Source organism: Crinia signifera, chromosome 2, assembly GCF_055691185.1.
Source record: "Crinia signifera chromosome 2, ASM5569118v1, whole genome shotgun sequence".
NCBI classification, from domain to species: Eukaryota; Metazoa; Chordata; class Amphibia; order Anura; family Myobatrachidae; genus Crinia; species Crinia signifera.
In genome coordinates, this window is record NC_139218.1 from 207,015,587 (window position 1) to 207,041,495 (window position 25,909).

The 25,909-nt window shown below is 44.4% G+C and overlaps 1 protein-coding gene and 1 long non-coding RNA gene across 2 annotated transcripts in view; one reads left to right on the top strand and one right to left on the bottom strand.

Annotated features, from left to right (window-relative positions):
* MYOM3 (myomesin 3) overlaps window positions 1–25,909 on the bottom strand; it is a 174,170-nt gene that overhangs the window by 25,647 nt on the left and 122,614 nt on the right. Inside the window, exons 20-28 of the mRNA XM_083173602.1 lie at window positions 24,134–24,248; window positions 16,584–16,740; window positions 16,134–16,240; window positions 14,290–14,334; window positions 10,945–11,081; window positions 10,496–10,640; window positions 7,110–7,169; window positions 1,829–1,896; window positions 673–783 (exon numbers count right to left, since the gene is read on the bottom strand). Coding sequence (XP_083029728.1) covers window positions 673–783; window positions 1,829–1,896; window positions 7,110–7,169; window positions 10,496–10,640; window positions 10,945–11,081; window positions 14,290–14,334; window positions 16,134–16,240; window positions 16,584–16,740; window positions 24,134–24,248 — 945 coding nt within the window. The remainder of the gene's footprint in view (window positions 1–672; window positions 784–1,828; window positions 1,897–7,109; window positions 7,170–10,495; window positions 10,641–10,944; window positions 11,082–14,289; window positions 14,335–16,133; window positions 16,241–16,583; window positions 16,741–24,133; window positions 24,249–25,909) is intronic.
* Window positions 6,037–25,826, top strand: LOC146060421 (uncharacterized). Its single transcript, XR_014470428.1, has 4 exons — window positions 6,037–6,126; window positions 16,618–16,693; window positions 24,149–24,218; window positions 24,504–25,826. It is a non-coding gene; the product is annotated as an uncharacterized LOC146060421 (long non-coding RNA).

Genomic DNA, 25,909 nt, shown 5'->3' on the forward strand with positions numbered 1-25,909 from the left:
TAGTCTGTATGACCTCACAGTTGCTGAACTACATTATGGGGTAATTTACTACCGCTCGCTAAGCTGCTCAGCGAGAGGCTTAACGATGCCCGCTGCCGATTCCCCTTGCTACCATGCGAGGGGATGTGTATGAGAACACACCCCCTCACATGCAGCCGCTAGCAGGAGAAATCATTCGATGGTCACCGACCATCCGATGATTTCTCCTGCCTTCGCAAATCAAAGTCAGCCTGAACTGCCTTTTGTTTACCAGTGCTAGAATGAGGACGGGGCAGGCGGCTGACGTCCTGTGGTGTCAGTCGCCTGCCCCTGGCAAGCAGTGTTCTTATGGGGATGCCCATAAAACACTAGGGTTTTTACACATGCGCATAAATGCACAAACCCCAATAATCCGGGCTGGGGCTGAATTTGGATTGCTAAGAGCGATCCTGAGATGACCCCAATGTTTCTCTGTAATGTAGAGTATCCACCCTGAGCACTTGATGATTTATGTAGGCTCTTCCTTAACATAGACTGATTGCTTTGTCTATATTGATGTCCCCTCTAAAACATATTTCACGGTTTAAACGGTTTAAATGTCCAACAGACTGCTCTTGACCTGTCTTGTGGCTGTGGTAGATGTAATGGCTTATTGAAGGTGAACAATTAGGGCATCTTCTCTTCTGTACTTACCTTTTTGATCACTAGTTTTCCTGACCCATTTTCTTCATCATATTGGCCATTAGAAAGGGGTTTCTTGTCAAAAGACCACTTAAGAGTTGTCTCTTTTTTGGTATTTGTCACCTGTTGGAAATATGCATTTTAAGTCAAGTTCAAGAATACTTGGTATTTTCACATATCCAGTACAGCTAGCAAAATCACATGCAGTGAATATTAACAAATTCTGTTCTACTTAATTCATTTGCTTTGGTCCGATATAGGTCCCAAGTGTCACCAACTGCTCCCCCTATCACCCTTTCACTGGTGTCACTCGCTGCCTCACACTTTCACCCTTTGCTTTTCTATTTTCTACTATCCCTCACCATCAACCACTGCCTCTCCCCTATGTCACTATCTCCCTGTCATGTGTCTGCCCTGCATCACCTCCTGCCTCTCTGAGGCATCATCCTCTCATACAGATACAACATTCCATTTGAGGCCTCACCCTTGTTGTGAAACCAACCTACTTTTTCAGGAGTGTGCAAACTAACTTGCTGCCCTATACCCCTGTCATGCTGCCCATCTATCATTTTGTTTTGGATCCTCACCTGCTGATCACTATGCTGTTTGTTGAGAAAAGGTATTATAAAATACCTATTTGTATGAAACCTTCTCTCGACAATGTCTGCTGGGGTATGGGTCATAGTGTTGACATAGCTTAGGTCGACAGGCATTAGGTGGACCCCTATAGGTCAACATTCACTAAGTTGACACATGAAATAGGTCGATATGGTCATTAGGCAACATGAAAAGGTCGATATGATTTTGTCATGTTTTTGTGTGTCTATGTTGACTTAAGCCATGCTTCGGTCACGATGAATCACTGGACTATTATATTCTCACTTTATGCCCACTTGTGTAGTAAAGTATGAAAAACCACCAATCATGTCAACCTTTTTCACGTCGACCTATGGCATGTGTGGACCTAGTGACTGTCGACCTATAGTGGTCGACCTCATGACTGGCATCCCGCCTAAAGTTTTATTGCACTGGTCATGTCTCCTAGATTGTAATTGTATTTAGTTTTATCTCTTATTACCTTTCATGTCTTTGTTTTCTTTCATGTCCTGTGGAGCTAAGATGATTTGCCTCATTATTACAGTAATATAGTAAATGTAGAAGCACTTACTTTGCATATGATTATAACATGACATTCATCTGTAACCTTCCACTGCAACTGCTCCACAAAATGAGGCCCTGTCATACAAAAATTAGCTTCGGTCAGTGATTGTTATTTTGTTTCTATTAAGGATTAAAATGATCAACTTCCGCTTCACTTGCATGAAGTCTGATTCTTGTAATGACCCCTTCTGGTAACTTCTTTCTTGTTGCTCTTCTTTCCAAAATAGTTTGTATTAAAGGTTTTGTTCCATTAAACTCAGAAGGGGAGGAGGGTACAGAATGAAGATGGGGAGTGGGGGAGGGGGGAAATGGGTACAATCCAACATACATTGATGTAAATGAAAAAAACAACAATAGGTGTAATAAGTAATAAGAATATCACAAGGGACAAAAAATGGAAATAGTAACAATAATATGATACAGTTTATGATAAGTAGTACTATACTAAGAAGGTTCTCCTGTAAATTAGGTATAGGTTATATAATCCTGTCAGCAAGACCATGACATCATTGTAGGAGAAGGTTTAATGGAAGAGGGAAGGCCATCGTTTCCGTTTGGAATGAATGGTGAATTTTCCTGATAATTTTCCAGAAGGGGTGGGGGTGGGGGTGGGGGTGGGGGGGGGGGGGGGGGGAGCGGATTTTTTCCAAACCTGGGCTATTGTGGTCCGGGTGGCTATGAAGAGGTGTCCTACTACATAACATTTGAGGTGAGGAATATCTGATGGATAAACATGAAGTAACGCCGGCATAGGAGACTCTTGAACCAAAACTCCCAGGACCTTTGAAGCAAGGTCGAAGACTCCCCTCCACAGTGGTCTTATTTCCGGGCAGGCCCAGAAAATGTGGAAGGTGTCTCCTATCTCATTACAGTCTCTCCAGCATAGATTGGAGATTGAGGGCCAGATTCTATGCAATTTAGCAGGGGTAAAGTAAAGTTTATGTAGGAGTTTAAAATTTCTATGTGGTTGCTGCATTTAGATATCTTTTTAGAGATAGATAGATTTTTTCCCATTGTTGTTGGGAGAAAGAACACGCCAAGCTCTCTTCCCATTCTGTGATTTCTATGGCGATAGCTAAAGAGTTGGGGATGTTAATTCCAAGGTATACAATGTAATCCTTCTTCCAGTTATATTTGTGGTTCTGTTTAAAAGTGGAAAGTTTATCAGAGCTCAAATTCAAAGGTAAGGCCTCGGTCTTTTTCGTTTTAAGTTTGTAGAATGATGCTGCGCTAAAGCGATCAATTAGTGTTCATTCTAGCACCCGCCATATTTGAAAACCCATGCAGTTCCTCTTCCCTGCCTGGGGTGTTGCTGTCTGCTGTAGTGCTTCTAGCATAGTGTGGTCTATATATCAGCACTGATATGCAAACCAGTCCTGTGCTAGAAACATCACAGCAGACAGCGACACCCCAGGCAGGGAATAGGAACTGTATGGGTTTACAAATATGGCGGGTGCTAGAATGAACACTATCAATTATGTGATGAAGGGCTGGTAGTGAGGTGTCCGGCTTTGTTGCTAAGAGAAGAACGTCGTCAGCAAATAAAAACTTATTTTATGGGGGGATAAGCCCACTTCTATACCTGGGAAGTCTAGAGACTGACGAATCGTCATTGCCATTGGGTTCTATTGCCAACACATACATGAAAGGTGACAGGGGGCAGCCTTGTCTTGTTCCGTTGGAGATCTTAAAAGGGGGTGATGTAAAACTGTTACTGTACACTACCGCGTTTGTTGAACTATAAAGAGCTAGTATAGAGGAATGGATTCTATTCACGGTCTCGGTGAGAAAGCCCCCAATGAAGCCTGTCAAAGGCCTTCTTGGCATCTAATGATAAGAAAATGGCTTCTTCTCCTTTATGAGAGATGTATTGTGCCAGGTCAAAAATCCTTGCTTGGCAACCCCTAACAAAGCCTACTTGGTCCGGATGGTTCAGATTGGGTACCACCAATCTGTTTGCGATTAATTTAGAGAATTTTTTTAGGTCAGTGTTAAGCAAGGCTATTGGTCTATAATTTTGACAAAGTGAAGGGTCTTTTCCCTGTTTATGGATTGTAATAAGGGCTTTTAAAATTTCATCCAGGAGGGTACCAGTATCGGTAGCATAGTTAAACAAGGAGGAAAGGGAATGGGCAAGCTCATTAATATATATTTTTTATAAAATGTGTTGAAAAACCATCCAGGCCTGGGGCCTTCGCACGGGGGATGGTTTTAATTACTTTTTTAATTTCTTCCTCTGACCATTTCGCGTTAAGCGTTACAGGGTCTTCTGGAGAGACTTTGGGAAAACTTAGGACTTCTAGGAAGGAGGTTATTAGGGTTGGGGTAGGTTGGGGGTGTCAGAGTCTGAATTGAGGTTGTATAAATTCTTATAAAATTTAGCGAATGCTGCCGCTATATCAGAGGGATTTAGGAGCTTCCTTCCTTCCTGCGTCTGAATAAGTTTGATTCTGTTTCTAGTTTGGCAAAGTCAGAGTTTATGAGCTAAAAATTTGCCTGATTTGTTACCCACGGAGTAGAATTTCTCTTGGAGTTTGGAGTACGCATACTTCATGCGATTTAGAAACAGTTTCTGAAGTTGATTGCGAATAGATACAATATCCTGCTTTAGGGCCCTAGATGGGAGGGATCTGTTAAGGGACTCAGCCTGAAGTAGATTCATCTCTAACTCCCCTTGATTTTCTAATCGTTGCTTCTTTAACCTGGCTCCAATTTGAATGATAACCCCTCTAAGGACCGCTTTTAATGCGCACCAGTGGGTAGGGATTGAGGTGTCAGATGTGGAATTGAGTTCTAGATACCTGGAGAGAGTTTTTAAGATAGTTACCAAGGACTCAGGGGAGTCTAAAATGTAATCCGGGAGTCTCCATGGTTTAGGGAAAAATTTTGAGGGGTTAGGGCTCCACGACCAGTACCATGTAATCGGCACAATATATGATTTAACAGTATGTTACAATGACCATTTATCTTCTAGGATTAGATCAATATGTAAATACGAGTTGTGAACGTGCGAGAAAAAGGTATAATCTTTAGTTGAAGGGGATTGTGTTCACCATACATCATAAAGGTCAAACTCATTTAGAAGGTGACTGAAAGGAGAGATGTACGAATACTCTGGACTGGCCTGGACGGGGCTTGGGATTTATCAAGTTTTTCATCTAGCACCAGGGTAAAATCTCCCATAACAACTCCTCGGCCCTCCTGGACCTATTGGATTGTCTCAAAAAGTTTTCATAAGAAAGCAATTTGATTTCTATTTGGGACATAAAGTGAGATCAGGGTAATCTCCACGTCATCCAATTTCCCCACTAAAATCAAGTATCTCCCTTCTTTATCTGATAGTTGGGACACTTCTACAAAATGTACAGAGTTATGAAAAAGGAGTGCTACACCGTTTCTCTTTGCAGGGCCATTTGAGAAATAACCTGTGGGATAGATAGTGTTGTGTGGGTCGTCAGAGGAGCTTGTAGGTCAATGTCCACGCCCAGGTCCACTGGTGTAGCAAAGGTCGGGGATCTAGTCATGGTCGTAGGAGTGGTGGGATGTGCAGAACTGCTCAAGGAGGTATTTTGACTCTGACCCCTTTTTTTGTCGGCATTATAGTAGAGCTAAATAGACAAGGCAAATCGTAGGAGGGTAGGTCCCAGAAGGGGAGGAGCCTGGAGCTTGCCGGTGTAGTTGAAGTGTTATAGAGGATCCAGACAGAATTCAGGGTTTAGACACTCATGGGGTATGAAAAGTTGGTTATGGTGTGAAACCCATTTAGGTAGGTGGATTAGAGAGCCATTAGATGAGAAAGACCACACATCCGCTTGATCTCCTGCAGAATAGTATCCCGGCCTGCGGTGTTGCCCATCCAGAGAAAGTGGTCAAGTACACTGGTGGAGAGGCCGCCGGGCTGTATGTACTCATTGGGGAGGCACCGGTGGTGTTATGTGGGTTTTGGGGTTATATATATCTGTGGGTAGCAGGAGGGTTTTCTCAACCTGTCTGCTCCTGCTGTCTGTTAGTTCACGCCTCCAGCTCCAGCATGAGCACCCTCTCTCTCTATATATATATATATATATATATATATATATATATATATATATATTATATGTGTAAATAGTGACAATAGGCAGATATCTGGGTGGGTCTGGGGTCCCCCACCTAATCCTGGGGTGTCTGGTACCCAGGACTAAATGCCCCTTAATAATACTTTTGTGTGCAGTTTCTGTAAGCTGCTGGGCGATTCCAGGATGGCCACCGCAGCAGGAGGGAGACATCCGGAGCTCCACACTCCCCGCGGGCCACTAAAGACACCAGGTCAGGGAGGGGGGGATCACTGGGATAGGGAGGGGAGACCACCGCTCACCTTACAGTGCCGAGCGGCACCTCCAGAGTCCCGATTTCCGCCGCGAATGGGTCCCGGAGCTCAGTCGTCGGGTCCGTGTCTAAACTGAGTCCCCGGCTTCACCCGAGGTGTAGGCCGCAACCTGCAGGGCAGGAATTCTCCTACCCTCGGCTCCGCAGCGCTGTCTGCCTTGGTCCCCACAGGGCAGGTGTGTGTGCCTCCAAGGGCCTGGAGCAGGTACTGGCTTGGTTTTAGGGGATATTAGGCAGGAGCTCAGAATAAATCCGTCCTGTCTCTCTCAGGGCTAGGCCACACCCCTGCTCCTTTCTTGTTGCTCTTGATTAGTTGATTGTATTTAAAAGCTTTAGGCTTGAAATGCCCTGTTATATTGCTATGTGAAATTTTTTTAATATTTTTTCTTAAACATATTTTTACACATGTTAACAAAACGTATTAACAAATGCAGGGACTCCAGTCCCAGGCCCAGACAGAAAGGGGGCCCAGGACTGGAGTTTATAAAGTACAGTATAAGATGTCATAAACAAAGTTCACATTTCCTATGAAGCAATGTAGAGTGCCAGTAGTGCGGCCAGTGCTGCTGACCCCAGAGGTCTTTCCAGGCATTCCAGGTGTTCAAGAAGGGGGGGGGGGGGGGGGGGGACCTACCTATTTTGTCAGTCCCACACCTGGCAGCCTTGTCTGCAGCTCCCAGAGCACTGGGCAAGACCACTCATCACAGTAATAAACCCACACAAATAATGCCACTGACTATATGATACTTATCACTTGCTTTAGGACAATAAAAGTCATTATATGACCATATTGTTGCATTATTTTGCGAAAATACTGTCAATTTTCCCATTCCCGCAGCATCACATAATTCCAGCAATATAGTTACAATGTGCTGCACAACCTACGTATATGGAGAGTTGTGTAGTAAGAAAATATACTTTACCATTCTTCTTTTTCCATTGTTTTCGTTTTTTATTGGACTCATCAAGAACTTTATCAAAGTCTGAAAACAGAAAAAAATGAAATATGTTTATGAAAAACAGTTTTAGATGTTACAGTGTGATACAGAAATGTATCTCCTTTGGGGATAAAAATAAAAGTATAAATGCAAAATAGTGTAAATGAAATGGTGTATGTAGCCTAGGAAGGTGTTTGAAATCTTTTCGTAATATGCAGCAAAGCAGACGTAAACTTAGTATATAGGTCTTGCAGCAAAAAAAATATCCTGGTGCAGAAAATCTCTGGCTTGACACGGAGACTCAAGGGTTCAATTACAAGTTGCTGTAGCAAGGACAGCCTAAGGATTGCCATTGATGGCAAAAGTGCAACTGACCATCGATAGTGTATCTCTATTCAATGGATGACCATTAATGTTTTTACATATCGATGGTCATCCATTCTCTTTGATTGATTGGCCTGAGGGCCATTAAAAACACGGGGGCTGGGCTTTGCAGGTGTCAGGGGCGGAGCTAAGCTCTGTGTCCCAGCTCCTTCTTGAAAAAGCAAAAACAAAACTATTCGTTTAAGCTTGGCATTGATGGTGGGAAACCATCTGGTTCTCCCCCATCGATGGCAAAACTATTTGACATTGGTCATAAACCATCGATGATTTCTAATACAGGACAGCCAAACTTCACTGCCTGACTCATAAATCAGGCCCATACTGTCTAGTGCAGTGGTAGCCAACCCTAGCCCTCGAGAGCTACCAACAGTTCACATTTTCCAGACAACCTAGCTGCTGCACAGCTGCACTAATTAATCACTGACACATTTTAAAAGATACACCGATGGAGCTAATTAGCTCACGTGTGATTCTGTGAGGAGACCTGTAAAACATGCACTGTTGGTAGCTCTCGAGGACTAGGGTTGGCTACCCCAGGTCTAATGTATACTTGCCTACTGTCCCTAAAGTTTTTTTGTGTATTTCTCTGAGCCCCCGAAAAGGAGGTGGATCGCCTGCATCCGGCTTTGATCCTAGTGAAATGGCATTATGGGGAGTTAATACTGGGTATAGCAAGTAAGTAGAGGGCAGGCAGGGCTAAAATGATGTGATATATCTCATTTAACCCTGCTGCCTCCACACAAACCCACAAATTGCAGCATTTTGACAAATGATGTAAGGTCTCTGACCTGCTTATCCTCTCCAGGCTTCTCCCTAACGGGAGAAACTCAAGTTTGGCAAGAATGGTCTAGTGCAGTGATTGCCAAACTGTGTGCCATGGCACCCTGGGGTGTCTAAGGACAATTGCAGGGGTGTCTCAAGTTGGTGGTCCAGGATCAATTCATATTGGTCCAGGACCAATGCAATACTCAAAACCAGCGGTGGTGGCGGACCATAATAACATAAGTTGGCAAACAGAAGCAAATCTGGTCCCTCCACAAAAAAAATGAACCTAAGGATAACATATAAACACAATTATCTTAATTTAATATTTGATTCTAAATTTCTCAAAAAGCAACTTTTGGCATAGGGCTGCCGTGAAAAATATTCTGACACTCTAGGATGCCTTGACTCAAAAAAGTTTAGGAACTACTGGTCTAGTGGAAGCAGTGTTTTTCTATGCTTTCACCACCTATGACCAACCACCTCCTGGCAGAGAGCATAACAGTGCATGCCATATCAGAGGGATCCAACATGTCATTTTAATTGGCACACATGATCTTAAGCTGGGTACACATCTATACAATCCCTGTTTCCTTGCGACCGTTCGACCGACCATAGATGCGTCGGACCGTCCAGAAACATCAGCCGATACGTGCGTACACACCTGTACAATTTTACTTGCGACCTTCGATCTACTCCCGTCCGAACAGTCACAAGAAAAAGATTGTACCACTGTACACACTCTCTCGATTTGGGCTTTTGACATGATATATATAAACAAAATTATCATAATGGGCTGGGTTAAGGGCATACCAAAACAAAAAGGCGTGAGTACAGAACCTAAACAAAAGTAACGGGGTATGCGTCTAAAAAAGCCGGCAAGGTGACTAAACTTCTATATAGAAATGCCGGCTAGGACTGTATGAATTAACGGGGTTAACAGTGACTAATGTGACTTCACAGGAACCTTAAGCAGAATTATCCTGTGATGGTTCTCTAATGAGTCTTAAATAAACACTGTTATCACTGCGTGTCTGGCCCCGCAGTTAAAGTATAGACGCTGACTAGTCACAATATAAGTAAAGGAGATGTATCACAGAGTCTATGTGTTTTCCGTCTATGTGATCATGCAGCTATGGAACGCCCACATGGGCGTTCCAGCTTTGGCAGTATAGTCGCAAGGACGGCAGCATATCGGTCGAACGTGAGTACACACTGCACTTTTGTTCCGATATGAGGCCATCCTGTCGGATGAAAATTAAACAGCAAAGAACCTTCGACCGACCGAGTATGGACGGTCAAGACAGTTTTTTGCCGTTTATCGCTCGTACGGGACAGCGTACACACCTATACAATTGAACGGCCGTCCGACCCAGAACGGAAGAATGGCCCGACAATTGTATATATGGTGTACCCAGCTTAAGTTCTCTCCTGGATAACTAGCTTCCTTCACAGCTACCCTGCATCACATGTGCTTGTTAGGGATAGGAACTGAATGAAGAGGGATACCTGCAAATAGGGCAGAGGTGACTTAAAAAAGTGAATTCTTTTTATACTTGCAGAGTGCAGTGACATTGGGAAAATCAATTTGGCCTAAAAGTGACTGCTCGCTTTGTTAGTTATCTGTAATATTTGACAGGTCACTTTGTTATCGTGTGTTCCAAGGACCAGCGATTGTCTGAAAACCTCAGGACACAGAGCTGTGTAAACAAGCTTTGTATGTAACACAATCAGTAAAACAATGAGCCACTTTTGGTTTCACCAAGCCTTTCTGTTAGCTTTGACTAGCAGAGGTTTATGAAATACCAGATTGAAAAACCATCAGCACAGGCCAAACTTCAGTGCATGAGAAAGAAAATTGTGTAATGAGATAAGACACATGCCAGACTTCAGTCAAAAAGACCAAATAAGCCTTAAAGTACATATGTTTTGCTACTGCACCTTTTTGCAGTTACAATACAGTCAAATGCATACATGTTATAGCACTGAAATCACAGACACTGAAAATAATATAGTGCCAAGCCTGCTCCATAGCAATTTTTGCCAGGAACCTTTCACACCAGCGCTTGTCGTGGGTTGTACCCGGGCCCAACCCAGGAAATTTGGCTGGTGTGAAAGGGGTATTAGATGGGAGCTGAATTAAAGATGGGATGTTGCTATGGGCAACCAATAAAATTGTATCTATTATCTTCTAGAAGGTGCTAAATAAATAAGTAGAATCTGACCTTCTCCTGTAAGAGTAACAGTGAACTGGTTTGATGCTTTTCCATCTACCACTTTGGCTGTGTAAGTTCCTCTATCTTCTTCTCCAAAGTCTTCCTTATTGATTTCAATGAGACCATTCTCCTTGTCAAACTTTATTTTCCTTTTCTGCATTGAGAAAAAATTGTTTACAGTAATGGAGAAAGGTCTCAGAGCCATAAAAGGTTAATGAGGATTGGCTAGTGCAGACAGTGCCTATGTAGATTAGATGTGCACATAGTGAAGGATTGTGGTGAACCATGGATTCAAAACAAGAATGAATGCAAAAGTAACTGAGATTATATTGTGTTAAATTAACTAGTTGTATGTGTGTGAATATGTTTGTGTGTTTATGTGGAGGAGTAAAAAGATTAATCAATACAATTGGACTACAACATGGTACAAGTACAGAATATGGGAAAAAGAGACGTACCTGTGTATTTTCGATGACTTTGTCATTAAGAATCATCTCTAAATCTGCAGCAGGGGACAGTTTCTCCACCTGTAACCAGAGGCGCACATCCCCATTCTCCAACACCTCGACATTCCAGCCTGATATTCTCTGTATTACTACATAGACATAGACATATCAATTTTTTGTTCAGCCTGGATAAGATATATTGCTCTCTATATATGAGCCTTTAAAATTAGTAATAGCTCTTACTGTATTTGTTTTGAAAAGTTAGCTCTTACTGTATTTATCTGACCTCCCATGCTGTATAGTATTTGCATCTAGTGCCTGCTGTAGATAAAATCAATAACCAGTTCAGTATAGCAATTGTTCCTCCCACCCTGTTATATACTCTGGGCCTGGTTCCCAACATTTTGTCCCTGAAGGAGGAGACTCCCGGTAGCCCGTCGAGCATGGTCCTGATGAAGGGGTGTGGCTTTGGGAAAGGGACGTGGCTCATGTTCATGACTGCGGCCGTGAAGTCACACCCCATGTTGCCCCTGTGGGGGCATGGCCAGCGCTCTTTGAGCTGCTGGCCATGCACCCTCCCTCCATCTACCTGAATAGACAAAGAGTTGTTCACAGTGTTTCTTGAAATAAGGATGCGTCACCTGTTTTCCAGGAGTGGTCAGGCCAAGGACTATGATTCGAGGTGCAGTTTCCTTGGCCTCGCAATCCTCACTGTGAGGAGCTCATCATATGCGATCCAAGCTGAATCAGGCCTATTATTCAGTTGAATGGTCGTGCCTACCCATATTTGCCCCGGCAACTCACACAGAACCTGGGCATATCTGAGCTTGGGATAGCCCTGTATGTGGGCTACATGCAAACGCAGCTAGAATCTAGCTGACATGAAAAACTTATAAACCTATGTGCACCCCCTTGCAATGCAAATTGGATTGTTCCAGATACAATGTTGCCTGCTCCTTTTTGTTTTGCTCCCACTTCTGAATCAGGCCCTCTGTTCTCAGTCAAATATCTTGAAACTGCTTTTGAAACTGAAGAAAGGTAATTCTTCCTAACATTTCTCCTGGGCCTTTTAGCTTCTACTGCACTGAAAAATGCAGATCTAATATAATGCATAGTGTAACATAAAAAGGCGGAGTGCATGTTTAAATTGGAGTTACATTAGTGGATTTGAATTATTTTTCTAAGTCACAGTATTTAAACAGAATAAATCACTTACTGATCTAAATTTATTGTTTACTACACAAAGGAGCTGATTCTGAGTCATACAGATATCTGTGCAGGGAAGCAAATGGCAAACTTTACATTCAGCCCATGAAAAGATGCACATTTGCATTTCTGTCTGTACATCCAGAGAGGGTTGCCATCAGGGGGGTAACTGTGGGCACAGCTGCCCCGGGCCTGGCCACTCTGACAGAGTGGGAAGAACAAGGGCTGCTCATTCTACTGATTGGATGTCTTTGAAGAGTGACCGGGAAACACCGCACCCCCTGCAGTCATGCCTGACTGCCTCTGCTGAGATACCATCACTGAAGCCCACTGCTCCCTGAGCACTTCTAGAGGAGAGCAGGCTTTTACTACCCCTATGGAGGCTGCTGGACATTTAAAATGTGGCGCCGTCTGGTGAGCCAATCAGAGCTCACGTACCGGCAGCTGCTCTGATTGACACCAGCTGGCTCCATATTTTAAATGGCCACCAGCATCTGAAGGTGTAGGAGAAGCCTATGCTCCTCTAGAAGCGCTCTGAGAGCAGTGACCTTCAGCCGGGGCAGTGCAGTGGTCCGCTCTGCTCCCCCCAGCTACCAGCACAACAGCTGATACGGCCAGGTGTTGAGTGAGCACTAAAGGGGTTATATGTGTAGGGCATTACAAGGGCATTATAGGAATAAGGTGCACTACAGGGGGCATTATGTGTGTAAGCAGCACTGCAGGAGGCATTATGTGTGTAAACTGCGCTGCAGGAGGTATTTTGTGTGTAAGTGGCACTACAGGGTTAATAGTCTCACCATGGGCTATCCTAATAGCCTCAATATGCCGGCCTGATACACGGATTATCAGGGATTTGCTTCACCTGCACCAGAACCTTAAACTCTGAGGCTATCTTAACTACTTTCCAAGGGCTGACTTTTACACTCTGCTGTGCCCAAGCACTGTCTCATTGGAGTAATTCCCTGCTAGATAGGACACAGAGCAGACTATCCAGCTCAGAGGTGGCTGGCTTGAGCTTTTGTGTGTGTGTGTGTGTGTGTGTGTGTGTGTGTGTGTGGGGCGAGGCTGTCTAATTCGGCAGTTCCGGTCCCCACAATTTCTAGTGGCAGCCCTGCATCTGGAACTTGTCCTGAGCTGTCTTTCAGTGGTGCTGGGTGTTTCGGGTCAGGATGTGGGCAGAGATCACATGGAACCACCCTGAATTGTGGGAGTGTCATGTGCATTTCCAAAGCTCTGAGCTATTCTGACACACATGTATATGGAAGAGGGAAGCCTGTTACAGACAGATCTCTTGCACCTACCGTGTTTCCCCGATAATTAGACCTACCCCGATAATAAGCCCTACCCCAGATTTGGACCATTTGTCCAAAATAAGCCCTCCCCCGAAATTAAGACCTATGAAATTTCCCATGTATTTTTTTGCATTTGTCAAAGTGTAGCCCTGCTCACCCCCGCTCAGCCCCGATCAGCCCCGCTCACCTCGCCTGTTCAGTAATACCGCGGCTCCCGTTCCCAGGGATGCATTGCGGTAGGCGCGGCTGCTGATCAGTGCACACAGCGCCGGCGGGGCTGAGATCCGGTACACAAACAGGTGGGGGCAGGTGGGGGCAGGTGGGGGCAGGTGGAAGATTGGTTGACTGGGATGGGAATTGTGGACTGGGGCGTTTTTTTAAAGGAGCAGTGGGGCATATTTTTAAAGGAGCAGTGGGGCTGTCAAGGTCTATTAAAATAAGCCCTCCCCCGAAAATAAGACCTATGGTCTTTTTTGAGCGAAAAAAATAAATAAGACAGTGTCTTATTATCGGGGAAACACGGTAGCATGGAGTAGGCACAAGTGCTGATGAAAAGGATGGCAGTTGTGACATAAAATCAGTGGGTGGCAAGCTTTCTGCCTGCATGCCCACAGAATCTCACATTAGCATAAAGTAGAAAATCTGGCTGATGGAACTACAGACACTTTGCGTGTTACTAAGAATCAGCTTCAATGTCAGAATTGCCACATTTCACATATCTACAACCACTCTGTCCTGTACGGAGACGTTATCCTCTTATTCACAACAGCTGCCTCCTTAAGTATTAAAATAGCATGGAAGAGGACATGCATCTTCATTATGATTGCAATATGACACAGTAACTTTACAGATCACTTACATGGGTGTTTCACATCATGACTTTTCCGCATCAAATCAGATAGTTCTAAGAGGAAAGCAAAATCGATGTAAGCATGTCTTGTAGTTTTATATGATAGTACTGAATTGCCAAATGCAACTGACAGGTATATGTATTAAAGGGCAAAGAGCCCTGTTGTGGCAGAGCTTATTATTGTATTACCCTATGCATCAATGTCTTTACATGGGAAAGCCTGTTTTACAAATATTACACTATTCTCAGGACAGTGTTAGTCAAACCCAAACATTCACGGCGCCCGTCGCGTCGCATACCACTAATTAAGGTCAGCGGCGTAGCTACATTTTGGGCGCCCCCCCCCCGCCGTTAGGGCCCATGCAAACCCCCCCAATCCCCCGCAGCCTTACCTTTCATGCTGGTACCGGCGGCTCCGTTCTTCTAGTGAGGACCACCACAAAATGGCCGCCCCCATACAGCAGACAGCTTCTGTCTGCTGTATGGGGGCGGCCATTTTGTGGTGGTCCTCAGCAGAAGAACGGAGCCGCCGGGACCAGCGAAATAGGTAAGCCTGCGGGGTATTGGGGGGGAGGTGTAACTATAGCACCGCAGCCCCCGGTGCCCCCATATGCACAGCGCCCCCCCCCCCCCCCCCCGCGGTGGCGGGGGCTGCGGTGCTATAGTTACGCCACTGATTAAGGTATGCGATGTATGCCATGGCATGCGATGGACCCGATTTGAGGCTTTTCACGGGAAGAGTGTACAATTTTAATATCGCGTCGCATCGCATGCCATTATAATGGCATGCGATGCGACGCAACGCGATTTCAATGTTAAATGCCCACCCAGACCCGATTTTAATTGTATCCCCACCCTGATGGGTAATTACAATGTTAAATGCCCCCCCATTGTTAACGCCACCCCACTATCAAAGCCAACCCGAAGCGTGGCGAGCGCCACTGATTAAGGTATGCGATGTATGCCATGGCATGCGATGGACCCGATTTGAGGCTTTTGACGGGAAGAGTGTACAATTTTAATATCGCGTCGCATCGCATGCCATTATAATGGCATGCGATGCGACGCAACACGATTTCAATGTTAAATGCCCACCCAGACCCGATTTTTAATTGTATCCCCACCCTGATGGGTAATTACAATGTTAAATGCCCCCCCATTGTTAACGCCACCCCACTATCAAAGCCAACCCGAAGCGCGGCGAGCGCAGCGAGCCCGCGAGGGGCGGCGGTACGTGTCCTCCGACCTTTCATACCCCCATCCCTGTCGGCGTGGAGTTGATTTTATATAGTGTGGCGAGCGCAGCGAGCCACTGGGCCCGAAGCGTGGCGAGCCCCGCGAGGGGACGCGTAATACTTGTGAAGTAATGCGCGTAAATATTAAAATACATTTCATCAAACATAGTAGTATGAAAACGCTCTTTCTCTCTCTCACACTCTCTCTCTCTCTATATATATATATATATATATATATATATATATATATAAAATCAGTGCTATATGTACGTTCCAATCCATATATAGGAGCCACCGAGCTGCACACAACAATAGAGACTGGTCTAACAAAGTAAATTAGGTCCATGTTTGTCACTGGGGTTTATTACTGTGGTCAGTATGTGGAGTAATAATTATTGGCCTCAGCAATGTGTGTATATATATATATATATATATATATATATATATATATATATATATATATATATATATATATATATATATAAAATATATATATATATATACATACACACAATACAGACAATACATAATATTGCACAGATAATAGAAAGCATACTTATTGCTGAAATGCCCTGGATAATAGTAAATAGGCCCATAGGGCACAGACATGTCTCATACCCTCTTCTGTTAGTGTGTGACTAGCGGACACACCATCTGTATTTGGGACCTCCACAGTATAGGTGCCTACATCTTCCTTAGATGGGTTTGTTAGGATTAGCTTGGACCTACAGTAACAAAAAAAGCAAAAACAACCCACAAGTCCCCTTATTATTAAAAGATGATCTCTTATTTGTATACAATTCTAGACCATCTATGACTAGTAATATGTAGTTATTAAACATTTCATGACAGTACAGAACAACTGCAATAGCTGGGCGACAGATACAGTATATGGAGCTGGTAATATGAATAGCACTACTTTTACCAACATGTTTAACATACCTGTTTTCTAATGGCAATTAATACCCCTCTCTGACATGGAATATGTATTATCCTATATTTATCAATGATAAGAAGCACCAATAAAAAGCATGCAATCTACAATTACTGAATTGTTACAGTAATTACGTATTTCCTTCTGTGGATATATCTGTTTTCTCAGGATCTGGAGCACCCTTGTAGTCTTTGGACCAGATAAACTGTGGGGAATCAATGGGCTCTGGATTCTCAAAAGAAAGGTAAATTAATCCTTCATCGTCCACACCAACCTCTATTTCATTTGTGCCTGTAAGGTGAAAGATATGATACAGGTACATGAATAAATGATGCTACTGATAATGTCACTTACCTTCAAGGATTTAATTATATAATGAGAAAATCCAAAGGCACACGATTAGGCACTTGATGTCCCAATTTTTGCAAATGATACTGCAGGGGGGCAGGGGACATCGAGGTGGCGGGCGGGGGATGCTGCGAGGCGGCTGGGGGGGAGGGCGGTGCTAGTGGTGCAGAGGCAGCGGACGCTGCGGGGGACACAGAGGCGGCAGTAACGTAGAGGCGGGCAGGGGGAGCCGGGAGCTGTCCGTACTGGAAAAAAAAGCCCATACAATGAATGGGCAGCCTGTGATTGGCTGAGCGCTCAGCCAATCACAGGCTGCCCATTCATTGTACGGGCTTTTTCCCCCCCAGCGCTGACAGCTCCCGGCTCCCCCTGTCCGCCTCTTCATTACTGCCACCTCTGTGTCCCCCACAGCGTCCACTGCCTCTGCAATACTAGCAGCGCCCCCCCGCCCCCTGCTCCCTCCAGCTGCTCGTAGCATTAACAGCTCCCTGCTCCGGCTCCCCCTGCCCAACTCCTTCATCGGCGGGGACCAGTCCCGGCAAGCGGCAGGAGCAGGCTGGGAGTGGAGACCAGTCCGAGGGAGCGTCAGGAGATGAAGCGGCAGGCGGGGACCGTAGATGGAGAGCAGAGACCGGGGGCGTGGCGGGAGAATAGAAAGAAATCATATTCAAAAGACTTGGGCTCAGCCAATCAGCGGCCGCCCAGTCTTTTGAATAGGATTTCTTCCTATTCTTTCGCCGCGCCCCCGATCTTTGCTCTGCATCTGTGGTCCCCGCCTGCCGCTCCCCCGAACCGGTCCTCAAGAGGGATGGTCGGGCTCTGCTGCCCACGGCCACACTGGCTCCAGCAGCAGGGGAGAGGACGCTCCAGAGTTTGATCTGGATGCTGCAGCTTCCTGCCCCTTCCGGTATGTACCCATAGATATATCGGATCTGAAACATCGTGGGTGCTAAAAAGTACTCACGATGTGCCCATGATGGGTCAGATTCCGATATATCTTATGTTCAGCAGGTCCGACGCCCTGATCCAATCCGATGCGCGCTGGAACGCGCATCAGATCGGATCATATGTCACAAACTTCCGATTTAATCCGATTTATCGGACCAAAGTGCCGAAATTGGCTCAAAATCGCATAGTGTATGGGGGCCTTTAGTCAGAAAGATCAATACAGGTTCAGTATCCCTTGTCCAAAATGCTCGGGACCAGAATAATTTTGGATAAAGGATTATTCCGTATTTCAGAATATTTTTTATATTTCAACGATGTATCTTGAAGTATCTTGCATTTCTGTTGTACAATCACATCAAACACATGAAATACACATAAAACAAGGTTTCAAAACATAAAATCAGATCCTGAATTTAAATGCCAAACAATTACTGTATGTCCTTGCACATATTTAGCGCCAGTTACATATCATGTTCTCAGTAGTGCTGGTATACATGTCCCCAGTAGCTATTTTAGCAAAAAAAACCTTATTTGGATAAGGGATACTCAACCTGTAATATAACTGCTGTCAAAATAGGGATGTAGAGGGTGTGTGTGTGGGAGGGGGGGGGGGGGGATACGAAATACCTGGGACTGTCTTGTTTGAGCAGTCCAAAAGGACCTCAGAACAGCTAATATGCAGGGTTTCATACATATTAACTAAGTATTTTTAATCACTTGGAAGGGGGAATTTTTATACCTCCTGATTTGCTTATTTTCATATTACCTGGCATAGGTATATGTCACAATAGTCCTGCATCAAATAAACATTTTTACTATAAGGGAAGTAGAAATATATATATATATATATATATATATATATATATATATATATATATATATATATAGTAAACCCGTTTGAAGCAAAAGCTTTGAAAGCTAGACTTCTACCCTGTGTTTGTGCATGTGTGAGAGAGAGATGTAGTTTCACTCTGTGCCAGACTCACAGACATATATATATATATATATATATGGGAAAAAAGAATTCAAGAACCCGGCGACTGAGTGGACAAGGATATGCAAGATAGTACGGGTATGAAAAATTTATTTTCACATACAAGACATGTAAAACATATATAAGAAATATATCTATTAAAAAAGGGGGGGATGTACCACTATAAAACGAAGGGGAACAACACGTTTGGTGGAAAAATGGAATAAGATGACACAATAAAAAACTCTTTCGACTATGTAGGTAAAAAACAGTACTATGTTAAAAACCACATACAAAGTCCTTTTGCGACGAAACATGTTGGGCAGCTTCTGAAATCCTACCTCATTGCACTAAGTTAAGCCTCCTTTTATATCACATTTTTTATGATACTTGTTTTATGGTTCCTCGTTTCATCCATTTTTTATGACTTTGTATGTGGTTTTTAACATAGTACTGTTTTTTACCTACATAGTCGAAAGAGTTTTTTATTGTGTCATCTTATTCCATTTTTCCACCAAACGTGTTGTTCCCCTTCGTTTTATAGTGGTACATCCCCCCCTTTTTTAATAGATATATTTCTTTTTTTTTTCCATATTAAATTTTATTGAGATTTTCAAATAAAAGACAAGGATTATTCATAAACAAAGCTGCACATAATACAATCGACTTTTTTTTTTTTTAAGGATGGTGGGGGGGGGGGGAGGGAAAAGGGGGGGGGAGGGATGTTTAGGGATGTCACATACAAATGGAAACTGCTTAGGGCTTATTTTATTTTTAAGGCAGCATTATGGCAATTAGGTTGTAGTAGGTAGTTAATTAAAGAGGCACCGAGAAGGACATCCCATAGGGAACTTATTTGAAGGGGGGAATCCATTAATCATTCTGGGCTGGGGAGTGGAGAGCTGAGGTGTCAATGATTGGGCTATATCCTCTCGGAAGGCCCATAGTCTCTCTATACTCCGCCCATCTGCGCCACCTGAGGTGTACAGGAGTCGCCCTGGGAGGGTGCAGCTCTCCCGCTGTTTCAAAAAGGAAGTGTCTATGAATCTTGTTAATGATCGTTTGAGGGGAAGGCGTTTCCGCCGACTTCCAAAGTTGGGCAATTGCGGCTTTGGTTGCTACCATTATGTGGCCCAATAAGTATGCGTCTCCCGGGTGAAGTGTCTCCGGGGGGATATGGAACAAAGCAGTTAGTGGGTTCCTAGGGATGTCCTGCTTGAGCACACATGCGGTAAACATGAAGATATCTCTCCACAATAACTCCAGTGCCGGGCACTCCCAAAATATGTGTAGGATATTCCCCCTCCCACCACAATTCCTCCAGCATGACGGGGACACGGTGGGCCAGAATTTATGTAAACGGGCCGGTGTGAGGTATGCCCTATGCATTAGCTTGTAATACATTTCTGCGTGGTTGACACATTTAGAAATTTTAAAGCAGGACTGGAATATCCGCCTCCATACCTCCTCCGTAAATGTGTCTGGGAGGTCTCTCTCCCACTGAATCTGCGAGGGGAACCTCTTATTTATGCTCGGGACCGACATATAATTATACCATTTGGAGATACCTCCTCTTGAATTAGTAGACTCAAAAAATGACTTCAGAAGGCCTGGAATTCCCTTCCTATTAGAGGGTTTAGGTAGATTAACATTAAGCCAGTGTCTAATCTGTAGGAATTTGTAAAAGTCCTGCCTGGGGACAAGGTATGACTGCTGCAGTTGGGAGAATGACATTAAGATTCCATCCGCTATGAGATCTTGGACTGAGTTTAAGCCCAACCCGGCCCAAGACTGGATTGATAGGTCAGGAATTAGGGCAGCTATAGATTTCAATGTGAGTTGATGGGAGGGAAGTTCGATATCCCCCTCCTGGGCGGCCAGTTTATGCCAAACTGATATGGTAGTGCGTGCTGCTTTTGGTAATATCATTGGAGGAAGGGGGGATAAGGCTGGGAGTCTAAGCAAATCCGGGAGAAGGAGGGGGTGCACAAGGGCCTTCTCTATCACCACCCAGGGCTTAGTTGGGGTTTCAAGGAGCCACTCCTTAGCCTGGCTTAGGAGACACGCGGTGTGGTATCTGACGAGATCTGAGCATCCAACTCCCCCCGCATCCTTAGGAAGGGCGAGAGTGGTTTTTGCTATCTTAGGTTTAGCACCTTTCCATATGTAGGTGGATAAGGTTTTGTTGAACTTATTAGATATGGAGGTGGGGAAGGGACGAGGGATGGTACGGAAAATATAGAGCAATTTGGGAAGTAGTACCATCTTTACTGCAGCAATGCGGCCCATCCAGGAGGTTTCTTGCATCATCCACTCTCCAGAATGTCGCATTCTCTAGCTAGGTTAATGCCCAGATACTTGATGGACTTGGTCTTCCATGCATATCTATAGTCATTTTTTAAGCGCGTAAGCACTACCTCCGATATGTCCATTGGGAAGGCCTCTGTTTTTGTGGTATTTAACTTATAATAAGATACCTTAGAGTAGGCCTCTAGTGTTTTGTGCAAATGGAATAAAGAAGAGGTTGGCTCCTCCAGACAAAGTAATACGTCGTCTGCGAACAGACTAATCTTGTGGGATATACCCCCAATAACAGGTCCCTGTATAAGTGCCTGGGAGCGGATAGCTTCTGCCAGGGGTTCAATCGCCAAGGCAAATATTAGCGGGGAGAGTGGGCATCCCTGGCGTGTGCCGTTAGTTATATCAAAGGACGAAGAGGAGCTGCCATTTGCTAATACTCTTGCTGATGGGAGGGAAATAGATATATTTCTTATATATGTTTTACATGTCTTGTATGTGAAAATAAATTTTTCATACCCGTACTATCTTGCATATCCCTGTCCACTCAGTCGCCGGGTTCTTGAATTCTTTTTTCCCATACCTATGCTCTAAAAGGCGGGACACCACCGTTTCCTACCAAGACCTGTGCTGACACCCCATATACCTAAGGGGAGTTAGTGTGTCAAGTACCCATTTCACTATCCGTCTCCCCTGTTTACTAGTACCTGGCGCTGACTACCCTTATCTTTTTTGTATCCATATATATATATATATCTATATATATATCAAAAGTGGTCTGTTGTTACTTCTTCCAAGTCCAGAGTGCCACCGTCAGAGAGAGTATATATATATATATATATATATATATAGAAACACAACAAAATCCCCAAAATTGCGCTTAAATATACACACAATCAGTGGTCGCTATTGGACACTTAGGTTCCCCACCAGTAGGAACCCAACAATTTCTACTAGCCACAATAGTGTCTTCAGCGCCCTATGTGCAATAAGTAATGTCCATTCCACAAATAAAATTATATAAAAATAATGAAGGATGCTTGTAGCTTCAGTTTTTCTGGAAAAATCCTGTTTATTTGATCACTAGTAGTGATCAAATAAACAGGATTTTTCCAGAAAAACTGAAGCTACAAGCATCCTTCATTATTTTTATATAATTTTATTTGTGGAATGGACATTACTTATTGCACATAGGGCGCTGAAGACACTATTGTGGCTAATATATATATATATATATTTAAATAAATAAATGATAGTGATAAATGTAGCCATTATTGTGGAGAAATCAAATGTTCACATGTTTACACAAGCTAGGTCTATTTACACTAGCTGGCTAGTATTATACTGCTTTCACATTGCAGAAATGGGTAATGACACGGTATTCTTAAATGGGACTTTAAAACGGGTCTGAGCCTTGAGACCTTTCACATTGCAGGTGAAAACCGTATTAAAAATCATTGAATACCATTCAAAATTCAACCCGTTTAACCCCCAAGGGACACGTTTCAAGCCATTGAAATAGAGCCATTCACACTGCCTAAAAAACGGCTTTAAAACGTGTAGGACTCTTTTTAACCGTATTGAAATACCGGTTATCTTTAACCGGTAAATCAACTTTGGCACTTTCACATTGCAGCCTTAAACGTTTTAAAATGGGAAAAAAACGGCAATATACCGTTTTAAAAGTGCAATGTGAAAGGGGTATTACCTTATGTAGCACTAATGTAATACATTATAGCTTATGATAAACAAGGACAGGGCACTACAGACACCAGTTTGAGACAGCCTAATATTTTTTATGCAATTAAGTATACGAATAATAGTAATAAAAGTGTCAGTAAATCTTGTTATAGTATGCATAGAAGAGGTCCAGTGTGAGCTCCAGTAACTGGATGGCTGTCTAGGTTGACAGCCATCCAATAGCCATCACCAAAAGGTTGACATGCATAAAGATGGCATTGGCAAAAAGCAAAACACAAGCAAAAGGTCTTTTTCATAATGTTTCCCTTTCTTCAAAAAACTTTTTCATAATTAACCATTCAGTTGGACTCCGACTAGTAAAGTGTGCCAAGCACAGTAAGACACCTGACCTGATGCATGGCGAGTAAAGCCATGCTATTTGTGGGTCTATGTGCTAAGGTGTCAACATTGACACCTAAAAAACATAAAAAATGCATGTTGACCTTTTGCTTGTGACTATATTTTGTCACCGTTGACCTTGTGCATGTTGTCATTTTGTCAATGTCAGCCTTGTGCATCAGGGCCAGCTCAATGAGCAGCTGCCCAAGGGCGCCCCAGTTCTGGGGGCCTCAGTGGCGTAACTAAGTTTTGGGCGCCCCCCCGCCGTTGGGGGGGGGGCGCCCCCGCCGATGCCCCGCCAAGCACCCCTGCCGCCCCGCCGCCCATGCAACCCCCCCCCCAATCCCCTGCAGCCTTACCTATCTCGCAGAGAACTGTGTGCTATATGGGGGTGGCCATTTTGTGGTGGTCCTCAGCAGAAGAACGGAGCCGCCGGGTCCAGCGAGATAGGTAAGTCTGCGGGGGATTGGGGGGGGGGGAGTGTAACTATAGCACCGCAGCCCCCGGCTCCCCCACATGCACAGCGCCCCCCCCCCCCACGGCGGGTTGTGGACCTCTGCCTTCTGAGCTTCTTGAGGTTGATGCCTGGTAGTCATGATTGTAAACCACTCACAAACAGAGCGACTAGGCACCATTCTCTTCCTGCTTCCCAGTCTGCAGCCAGACAGTGAATGGAGCTGGAGCTATCCACCAATCAGAGTGCTGACAGCCATTCACTGTATGGAAGCGAGAGTGAGGAGATAGCACACCAGCAGTAAGCACACTAGCTTCACTCCTCTTTTCCCCAGAACATATATACAGGAGACTGCTGCATCTGCTTCTTTTTGCTTGCAAAAGCGGTCTCCATAGATCTTTATGGGAGATCCTTTTTTTTTTAATTACCAAGTTCCAGAAATGCAAAGCTACCAAAGCCTACAGACTACAGATTGCAAAAAGTACCAAGAAATGGTGATAATAAATAAGTTCTATTTATCAATATAGCTATATAGCTCACATAATCCAGACATTTGCAGTAGCCTTAATTAACATAGGTCAAACCTGGCTTGCTTGCAGGAACCACAGGGTCACATGGCAGAGATGGAATTCCAACACCAGAAGTGTTAACAGCAAGGACACGAAACTGGTAACTTTTATCTGTCTTTAGATCAGAGATCTAAAAATAAAATTGCATAGTATACTTCTTTATCATTTTATTCTATTGCAAAGCATCAACATGCATACATATATATATATATATATATATATATATATATATATATATATATATTATGTCTGTGCAGAAACAGAGTAACAGTAAAAGTCTGTTTCTGCACATACTGTTACTATGTATCTGCGACTGTCCCCCACCCCCTCTTGCTGTTTCTCTGCTCCTTTTGGCTTTGCGGTAACTTTCACTGTTAATTTCTAGGTGTCCTGTCATCTCCATGACAATGTCCCCGGCTCGGTGATGGTCCGGACTGAGGACGCGCTCTGATGACGTCATCCATCTGCAGGGCCGGGATGCTGGAGTGAGACAGCGGATGCTAGCCCGGGTGTTCTCCTCTATAATACCCCTTTAACACCGCCGAAAAATCCGGGTCAGCGGCGGGTCAGCGGCGGGTCAGACCCGGATCTTCGGCGGTGTAAATCCCTAACGCCGTGTCCCTTTACACGGGACTTCTACCCAGGTCCTGACCTGGGTAGAACACGGCTAGGACCTGGGTAGAGGGCGGTGTAAATGGGAACGCCGGGTCGGATGACCCGGCTCCCATTTACATGAATGGGGAGCGTCCAACCTGCGGACCGCAGCGTCCGCAGGTTGTCAGCCTGACACTGACAGCCGGCGCTGCTGTCTGCTATACCCTGCAGACAGCAGCGGCGGTGGGGGAGGGAGGTGAACGGATGCCTGTGTGCGGCATTCCATTCACCTCCTGTGCGACGGCGAGGGGGTGCGCGCGGTGACTGGGGGCAGCCCAGCAGCTTACCTTAGTGCTGGGCTGCCCCCAGCAGCGTTCCGGTCCGGCGGCGGCGGTGATTGGCACTTGGAGATGACATCATCCTGTCATCTCCAAGCACCGGGACGGGAGGGGAGGGGGGGTGCGGGTCGGGCTGTCCGGTGTAAATTGCACTAAACACCGGGTCGCACCCGGCTTGAACATGGGTCTAAAAAAGCCGGGTGCGACCCGGCGTTTTGGTGTAAAAGGGGTATCAGTAAGTAACTTTTACATGTATTCTCTGTCTTTGATAAAGGTAATAAATTACCAAAACGTTAGATCTCACTGCAGTTGTCAGGTCTGCATCATTTCTTTTGAGTAAATCCGGATGAGTGCCGCTGCATTGTATCTTTGGGTACTTCCCATTGTGTGTCTGTCTATCTCTCTCTCTCTCTCTCTCTCTCTCTCTCTCTCTCTCTCTCTCTCTCTCTCTCTCTCTCTCTCTCTCTCTCTCTCTCTCTATATATATATACACACACAGTTGTGTGGCCATCTCTCTGGGGAGATCTCAAACGTGCAGTTCAAGCAAGACAGCCCAATAGCTTTTTGTCAAGAAGGATGGGCAGCTTTACCATCTGAGAAAATAAAGAGTCTCATACCCAACTACCACAAGAGACTTCAAGCTGTCATTGATGTTACATGGGGCAATACACGGTATTAAGAACTGGGGTATGTAAACTTTTGGTCAGGGCCATTTGAGTATTTTCTGTTGTCATTATGATTTAAAACGAGTAAACACAGTTGTTTGACAATAAATGGCTTTACCCAACCAATAACCATGAGTGAAAGAAAGGTTTGTGAATTATCATTAATATTCTCTGACAAATGGCAAGAAAATCAC